This window comes from Triplophysa rosa, linkage group LG7, assembly GCF_024868665.1.
Source record: "Triplophysa rosa linkage group LG7, Trosa_1v2, whole genome shotgun sequence".
Taxonomy (NCBI): Eukaryota; Metazoa; Chordata; class Actinopteri; order Cypriniformes; family Nemacheilidae; genus Triplophysa; species Triplophysa rosa.
Window position 1 is genome coordinate 13726755 of NC_079896.1, and position 9491 is coordinate 13736245.

The 9491-nt window shown below is 45.1% G+C and overlaps 1 protein-coding gene across 1 annotated transcript; it reads left to right on the forward strand.

The window, feature by feature from the left end:
• The first annotated feature begins 5420 nt into the window (after positions 1-5420).
• Positions 5421-9127, forward strand: ankrd33ab (ankyrin repeat domain 33Ab). Its single transcript, XM_057337445.1, has 5 exons — positions 5421-5528; positions 6103-6509; positions 7409-7538; positions 7617-7757; positions 8077-9127. Exons 2-5 carry the CDS (start codon positions 6231-6233, stop codon positions 8907-8909), a joined length of 1383 nt encoding a protein of 460 aa, XP_057193428.1. The 5' UTR covers positions 5421-5528; positions 6103-6230; the 3' UTR covers positions 8910-9127.
• The last annotated feature ends 364 nt before the right edge of the window (positions 9128-9491 follow it).

Genomic DNA, 9491 nt, shown 5'->3' on the forward strand with positions numbered 1-9491 from the left:
ATAGGCAGCAATGCCAACACCTGCACACCAGGTTCAAAACTCCTAACTTCGGCCTTCCTATTAAATAAGCGCTGCATCTTTGATTGTAACTTGTCTAGTCTATGTCTAGCAGCAGCCCTGGCTTCATAAAGCCTATAACGAAACCCACTAACATAATCCAAAACATTCTCAGGCTTTTTTTCAGCAGACCACTCATCGGCTAAAACTGCAGTTGGTCCCCTCACAATATGTCCAAAGACCAACTAATTTGGGTTAAAACCAGTGCTTTCCTGAGCAACCTCGCGGATGGCCAGAAGTAGCCAGGGCAGGCCCTCTTCCCAATCGGATTCCAAGCTCAACACAATACGAACGTAAGAGAGACTTGAGTGTCTGGTGCAAGCGCTCAAGGGCTCCTTGGCTTTGAGGATGATAGGCACTCGATATATTATGCCTGGTTTTCAGCTGTTGTAGTGCCCTAGAGAATTGCTTAGACATAAAATTGGACCCTGGGTCACTTTGTATGACCCATACAAAGTGAGGGGGGGGGCTAACAAAAGGAGCTGATCATGGCAAATTAGTGTCCCCAATGCTAACCTGTCGATTTCTATGGGAACAATTATTGTTCTTCCCCTGATTATTATTCCAACGCTCAGGGACACACGTATGGACTAAACTATATTTGTCAGCCAGCACAGCAGCTTCATCTAGTTGTTTTACCTTTTCCTAATTTAAATAGATAGCGATCACTTCAGGAAGGCAATTCTTAAAATCTTCCAAAAGAATAAGTTGTTTTAAACCCTCTTGAGACTCAACTTTTTGAGAAGCACACCATCTATCAAACAATCCCTCCTTTTCGCGGGCGAACTCGACGAAAGTCTGCTGTTCTGACTTCCTTGAGCTTCTAAACCGCTGCCTATAGGCTTCTGGAACCAATTCATATGCATGAAGAATTGTGGTTTTAACAACATCATATTGACTGGCTTGTATATCGCTAAGAGCTGCAAATACTTCTCGTGCTTTTCCAGTAAATCGCACTGCAGCATAAGAGGCCACACCTCCTTAGGCCATTTCAATGTGGTCGCCACTCTTTCTTGCTGGGGGGTTACAACGTCTGGTAGCACTAGGTCAGGTTAGAGCAATTGTATGGATAACTCAGTTGGTACCCGGCCTAAGGGGCAGGGCTGCTCTGCCCAGCCCGCCCGCAGGAGCTGCTTGCTTAGTGATGGATGGAGTGCCTGTTCTTCACCCAGTGGGGAAAAAAGGGGGGGAAAAAATAGCATGCTGACCCACCTAGGAGGGGGGAAGGTGCTTTCGCAGTCGTACGCCCTACCGGCCGCCGGTCTTACCTGATGCCCTGCAAGACTCGAGCTGATACCGGTTTTACGCAGAGGCTGTAGACCCTCGCGAAGGTGTTGGGCGTAGCCCAACCCCCAGCTCTGCATGAGCGAACGCCACCCTGGCGGTTGATATATGTTATGGCAGTTGTGCTGTCTGACCAGACCAGCACGTGCTTGTCCTGCACGAGAGGTTGTAGCCCCTTCAGTGCAGGTAGCACATCCAACAACTCTAGGCAATTGATATGCCCGCGCAGGCGGGGCCCGTCCATCGCCCCGACACTGCATGCCCATTGCACACGGCACCCCAACCCTGCAGGGAGGCGTCTGTTGTCACCACGACGCGCCTCGTGACCTGCCCAAGAGGGACCCCGGTCTGTAGAAAGGTCAATGAAGACCAAGGGGTTAGGGTGCATCAGCAGAGAGGCGTAATCACCATTCGCCTGCTGCCAGTGTGCCACGCTCTCCAGGGAACTCGACTCTGTAGCCAGTGTTGGAGCGGTCTCATGTGCTTCAACCCGAGGGGTATCACCCCCGCCGAGAATGCCATATGCCCAGGAGCCTCTGAAATTGTTTCAGGGGGACCGCTGACTGCTTGAATTGTTCCAGGCAGTTCAACACTGACTGAGCGCGTTCTGTAGTCAGTCGCGCTGTAATGGAGACAGAGTTGAGTTCAATACCAAGAGAGAGGATGCTCTGCACAGGGGAGAACTCGCTCTTTTCTCGGTTGACCTGTAGTCCCAATCGATCTAGGTGCCGAAGCACTAGGTCCCTGTGTGTACATAACAGATCTCGCGAGTGTGTCAAAATGAGCCAGTCTTCGAGATAGTTTAGTACCCGCACACCTCTCTCCCTGAGGGGAGTGAGGGCGGCTTCCACGATCTTCGTGAAGACTCGTGGGGACAGGGACAGACCGAAAGGGAGGACTCTGTACTGATATGCCTGACCCTCGAAAGCAAACCGTAGGAACGGGCGACGACGAGGGAATTCGAGACATGAAAGTAAGCGTCCTTCAGGTCGATTGCCATGAACCAGTCTTGACATCTGATAGATGTCAGGATGCGCTTCTGCGTGAGCATCCTGAACGGCAGCTTGAGTAGGTGCCTGTTCAGGGTACGCAGATCTAGCAACCCCCGCTGTTTTGGGGACGATGAAGTAAACGGGCTGTAAACCCGTTGAACATCTCGGCTAGAGGGACGAGCACAAACTCTTCCTCTCCAGAGGGGTGGCGACCTCGGCCTGAAGCATGGGAGCATCCTTGCCTCTGACTGAGGTTTGAGAGGATGCCCGAAACTTGGGTGGGCGTCTGGGGAGTTGGATCACGTAGCCGAGATGGATCGTATCCCGTAGTCACGTGACGGTTTGGGAAGCTCTTGTCAGGCTCCCAGGGACCGAGACAGGTAGGCTATGGGTACGTTCTGCTTCATCAACCTCCCGTCGGGGTGATTCGATGGCTGGCAGTGCGGACCCCTCTCCGTGGGGGAGCCCCCGGAGAGGAGATCGGCTCTGCTGTTTTACCTGCCTGGCGATGATTTAGCACAACGCACCGTCGATTGAGAGTGCTTAGGCCGATGATTATCCTCGACATTGGGTCTCGCCGCAACGTTGAGTTGCCGAACACCGTCATGTAGAGGGTGAGAGCGGCTGTGATAATACCCAGACGATGATGTAGCACAACGCACTGTTGATTGAGAGTGCTTAGGCTGCTGATTATACTCGACATTGGGTCTCGCCGTGACGCAACGTCGAGTTGCCGAACACCGCCATGTAGAGGGTGTGAGCGGCTGTTATAAACACCCAGAGAGAGAGAAAAACTCTTAGAAGTGGGTTGTTGGGACGGGGCAGGAACCATCCCGGATCGACCAACCAGCGATGGAATGGCTGGGGTCGGGCCCGAAGGTAATCTCGATCTCCCTGGGGTCTTCCCATGAGGGCCGCTTCGGCTTCCGCCGCGGCTGCTGAAGGGGTGGTGGTCTCCTCTTCGACGTCTTCTTCCGGGGGGCCGCCTGAGTGGGGGCACCGGGGCCGAAGGGCATTGAAGAGTACCAGGGCTGCTGGCCGAGAGGGCGGCCGAGTCGCGGCGTTGGAGGATATGCTTGATATCGTCTGTCTGCTCCTTTACTGTCGAAAACTGCGGCTCGACAGTATCACCAAACAGCCCCCCCTTGCAAGATGGGTGACAGATTAGCGCTCACAGTAATCCTCATATCACCCTCGCTGCTCGCCGTACCGGATGGCAGGGCCGTAGCCACTGCTGTCACGGAACGGGAAGCAGACGAGGTAGTGGCTGAGTCCCGTGGGAACACCAACTGTGACGCAACGTCTGAATCGTCAACCGCCCGCAGTGCAGGCAGGACGTATCCACAAGGGTTTCCCCAGCGTACTGGAAGCAGACCTCGTGTCCGTCCCCCTCCTTGATGAGTGTGTTGCACCCAGGAGAACAGCGGGACATACCACGCTGGAGAAATTTGCTCTTTTAGAGAAAAAAACTCAAACACTTCTGGAACTGCCGAGACGCCCAGGGGAAGTCGCTGCAGGAAGGGACAGTCCGCTGTACCACGTCGTAAGATTCCAGCAGTAATTCGGCGTAGAGTTGTAGTCTCGAAGTCAATCATGTGTGAAGGCTCCGAAGAACAAAAAGGTGAATGAATGAAGCATGCCGTCTCCCTTTTATACCCGGATATCCGGGGGCGGAGTCCGGCATGCAAATTCCATTCGCCAATTTCATTGGCCTTTTCTAAACTAGTCGAAGTTGATAGGTTCTCAAGAGCGAACCCCATCTGTCGGCTCGACACAACGTCAAGAGACCGACAGAAAGGGAACAAACTGTTAGCCAACTACAAAAAGCCTAACGTTTAAAGCAATAACGATGCACAACCTAACTTAGCCCCTTAGATAAAAAAAACATACCAATTAACAATACTTACAAGCAAAATAATTAAATGCTCTCCCTTATACGTAAATAACTTTTAAAGTTCCATCAAGTGATCCAGCTGGAGCACTCTGACTAACCAGAGTTCTGTCGTACATTTACAAACAACCGAAACACGTAATCACCTGGATCTCAAATGGAACTACGGTACTAGATCCCAGACGAGTGTCCCCAATTTATGTTACGGCCTGGCTCATATAAAGCCCGCAACATAAAAAAAGGGGGAGATGCACAACAAAGTAAAGTTTTGTATCAAAGTATAATTTATTTAAGAATAAAGTTATAGTTTTGTCTAGGGAAAAAATAACTAAATGTTAGGTAAATGCAATACATGAATCAATACAACAGGAAAATAAATTAGACCAAAGGAGGAGCAAACAAAGAATGTGTGATAACTAAAAAACAGTAACCAACCCAATCTCCTCCAGAGAGGGGAAACAAAGAACCTCTTATGCCCCATACCTGTTTCCCAGGTGTACTTAATTAACTGATTAAGCCACACAGGCCAAACCCTGCCCGTGCACTGACAGAGAACAGCCTAAAGAGAGCACAGTGGGGTGTCGTAACATAGTAATAACTAGTGAAAAGATAAACTGATGTAAATACTGTTGTGTACTATACGTCCAGGATTTTACTACTGTTTACTAAAGTAAATACTAAAGTACTAGTCAAAACATTTGTCACATATTTGGAACTAATTCAATGCGTGACATTTTTCATACAGCAATGTTAAAAAAATTAAATGTTATGCTTTTAAATGTAAACCTGAAACGGCCACTCCCTAACAATGCCCTTCAGGCGTGATTTATTCACAGTAATGCACATCCCCTCATAACTTATTGCTCACGTATAATACAAAAATCTAATGTGTGTCCTGTAACATATGGCCATTGTTTGTTATATGAAATATGAAATATTTATATATATTAAAAAGAAAATGTATAGCTTGACTATGATTGTGGTATGTTTGTAGAAAATGTGAGCTTGTGTGTATCTGTGAAAGGTGATTTTACTTACAAGTACCACGTATAGGGTCCTTTCTGATCCTAAAGGCATTAGTCAGTCTAATGACTTGCGCTGTCAGACAGCATTACAGAGCATGTACTGTATACACCCTTGCACACACACATACACACAGTACATGCACAGACACACACACCGTAAAGAGGTAAAATTAACAATTGACTTTTTTGGGATTGTAATTTCAGATGTGATATCTGCTGCAAAATCCTGTTGAGGTACCAGCGTTCACTGAAGGATTTTTGTCTGACAGGAGGACACAGGTGAGTTTATATTACACAATAATCATTTGAATTATTGTTTAAAACGCAAGCATCCCATTATTAAAACATTTAATAACAGCCTCATAGGCAAACCATGGAGCTAAGAGCATCTGTTTTATTTGTTCAAAAAAGACGAATGTTTTTGTTATGTAAATCATTACATTACATTTCTATTTCATTGGTACACACAACATAAGAAATTATTTTTTAAATGAACTTCTGTTTTGAGAAACATCATTTTGTTATGTTTAAGCTATAGTTAAGAAAGGTAACTTGTGTTTGTAATATGTGTTAAGCTTGTTTACAAGTGTATTTTAAGCCTGCAGGCCAGATTTAGCCCTCACAATTAAAGTACAGCTATCTCGGGCCGAACCCAGAGCTACTAAAACTCACAACTTTTCAGATATATCCAGACAAAAGAGTGTGGATTGCTTTTTCAACTCAATTAAGCCATTTGACAATAGAGCTTGATAACATCATATGTATTTGCAAACCTTGTCTTTTGCTACGAATCATCACCACATTTTTGGATGCTTCATCGACTTGATTGAAGATCCCTGTGTTTTTTCTGTAGGTCCTGCTAGCATAAAACTTGGATTATATTCCTGCCTTCCAAGGTGGTGACCTATTGCAACTGTTTTGGAAGAGTGCACAAATGCCATCTAAGATAATGAAGGCAAGACCTGCATTCTGATAGACAGCATGGCAGCAGTCCGAAATTCTGACTTGAAGGATCCATACCTTGGGTCAGGGCCGGATGAGGATGCCTCAGAAATCGCATTGTTAGAGGAAGAGTCGGACTCGGGAAGTGTGTTATCTGATGATTCTGTTCTCCCGGATTATGAGAGAGAGGGTGTTAAAAAGGGAACTGCCAACACATTGTATGAGGCTTGTGTCCAAAATGATGCACAGGCCCTAAAGAGGGTGTTGGAGCGTGGTGTGACCCACAACGAAGTCATGGAAGTTGACATTAATGGATGGGTAAGACTGCAGCTTCATGTTTGAGAACATAAGACATACCAAGCAAGCACAGATCAGAGCATTCAGATGTTGAAAATGCTATAAATAGACTTTTTGGTGTATTTCCTTTTGAAACATGAGGTCTAGATTTTTTATCATAGTCCTTTTTGCTATTTATTATTGCTACTGTTTTAGGAAGAGGAGAATTCTCATTCTAGAGAGCATTTGATTGAACATAACCTTTTTGCTCAGTTTTCCCAAAAACAAGGAACTGTACATTTTAAATATTGCTACTGTCCTTCTCAAACCTCATATCTCCATATTTTGTGATTTTTATTTTTGCCATAAATCATTATTAGTCACTCTTTATGTTTGTCACTGGGTTTTGCACATACTGTATAGTATTAAAAAGTGTATTGCAAAACAGCAAATTTGGACATATGAGGTTTCAAGGGATGAAAAATAAAATTTACAATTTTGTTATACAAAAATGAAAATTCTGTCATGAATTGCTCACTCTCTAGTTGTTCCAAATCTGTACAAATTTCTTTGTTTGGTTGAACACAGAGAAGGATATTTGGACGAATGCTTGTAACCAAACAGTTCATTGACTCCATTGGAAAATGAAACAATAGGAGTCAAAAGTTCCAAATGACAAATTTTAAATGAGTTATCTCATTTTGGAACCAAACTCTTCATTTATGCAGATTTGAAACAACTCGAAGGTGAGTAAATTATGACAGAATTTTTGGGTGAACTATATCTTTCAGAAGGTCAGCGACGATATGCTGGTTAACTTTTTGGAGTAATTTAGCATAGCATATGGCTCTAAAGCTAACACGCATACAATAAAAGCTCGGGGTCCATCAAGTATTATTTTGATTGAGTTCATTGTAACATACCATAATTCTCTCTTTCAGAATGGGATGATGTTTGCTTCATACAAAGGCTATCTTTCAATTGTTTATGGGCTTCACAGTTGTCCACATCTGGATATTAATCACCAAGACAATGATGGCAACACTGCTCTGATGATCGCAGCTCAAGCTGGTCAGTTGTCACAACTATAATGATAATTTAAAGAGCTGCTGTCTGTGTTACAACTTAATTCAGTGTTTCGGTTCACAGGCCACGTCTCCATATGTAATTACATCATGAATTACTTCCCTGGAGCAGACACAGAGATCAGAGACAACAGAGGATTTACTGCTCTCATTAAAGCGGCCATACAGGGCAGGAATGATGTGGTGGCAGCTCTTATAATGCACGGTCAGTGATGGCCTGAACACACATACACACACACACACGCACACACACACATGTCTGGTTTGCTATCTCCGCACACACGCACGCACACACGCACACACACACATTTGTGTGAAGAAAGTAAGTCATACAGCTTTGAAATGACAAGAGGTTGAGTAAATGAAGATAGAATTTCTCATTTCTGGGTGAACTTTCCCTTTAATATTGTAAGTTTCATAATGGATAAAGCTTTCTTTCTAATAATCGTCCTCTCGCAGCCTCTCTAATGCAAAATAGGAATCTTGGAAGATTCTCTTTCTCCTTTTTGCCTTCTATGTTTCAGGTGCTGATGTTAATGCTGTAGACTCAAACCGTGGTAAATGTGCACGAGACTGGGCACTAAAAACAGGTCGTTTTGACACACTGCAGCATCTGCGTCGCCTTGTGCTACGCCCAACCGCGGAACAATTCTGTATGTCCTACATCCCAGAGTGGCCCAACCTTAAGGTGCTGGTCGCCAAAGCAACAACCAATAAAACTGCAAGCCAGAAACTGACTCATCGTCTGAAGAGAACATTAGGTTTTAGCTTCCCACGGGACCCGCAGGACGAAGGTGTCATGGACCACATGGTGCGAATGACCACCAGTATACACAGCCCACTTATAGCCACTGCCACACGGCCGCTGTGCCCAAGCAGCCCTCCGGAGGCAGGCAAACCACGGTTGGCCGTGGCTGAGCTGGTGCTCAAGTATTCAGATAAACAGCTGGAGGAGGGTTCGCTTTGCCATCGAAACAACTCCATCACCTCGATTTCACCATCTATCCACTCATCCACATCAGCCTCTGTGCCCTGCTGCGTTGATACCCAGAGGCGAGGCAGCGTGCTGTCCATTGCTCAGTCCGGTATGCGCACCTTCATTCCTCGTGTAGCAGCAAGACGCAACAGCGTGTTTCCCTCGGGCTGCGTTCCACAGATCAGAGTGACAAAGTCTTCCGAGCCCACCCCTAAGAAAGAAAAGAAAAACAAAAAACAGAAGGGTTACCTGGAGCCTCCGAAGTGGAAGTACAAAGAAGCCAAGAATGAGAAGAAGAAAGAGAAGAAAGCAATGAAAGAGAAGGAAGAGAAAGAAAAGAAACGCAAAGACAAGGAAAAAAGGAAAAAATGTGAGGACTGAGGTCACTCTGATACGTTCTCAATGTGATGTCATGTGGGAAAATCCTTGCTTATGGAAACGAGCAATGAAGCAATGCCGTGAATAACAAACACTCTTAAAAGCGGAAGTACATTTTGAAAGTTCAGTTGTCCATTCCTGTTTCAAGTAACTGCTTCCTATCTTATTGCAAATCATAGCATTGCAATTCTATTTGGAACCCTTAGTGCTGCAAAATTACAGTGATGATTGTTGGTTAAATTTAAATTACGAATGCTATGTCTAATGATAAACATTTTAATTGTTTTCCATAGTCCATCACTAACATTAAAGAAATTACCTTGTGAAATGTTAAAGATAGGCTATTTTATTAGCAGCAACAGGTATCACTAATGGCATAATCGTTTATGTAAATATGCAAGATCCATTGTATGATACTGTAAATATGATTGAATAAATTGTGTATCCTGTGATACACAGTGATAGTGTTATTCTGTTTCTCACGTATTCACCTGTGATAGCACTGCAGAGACACATGTCATGGGTCTGTAATCTGCTCCTTTACAGTTACGCAACACAGTCATCCTGAAAGGGGCAGTTAAGCCA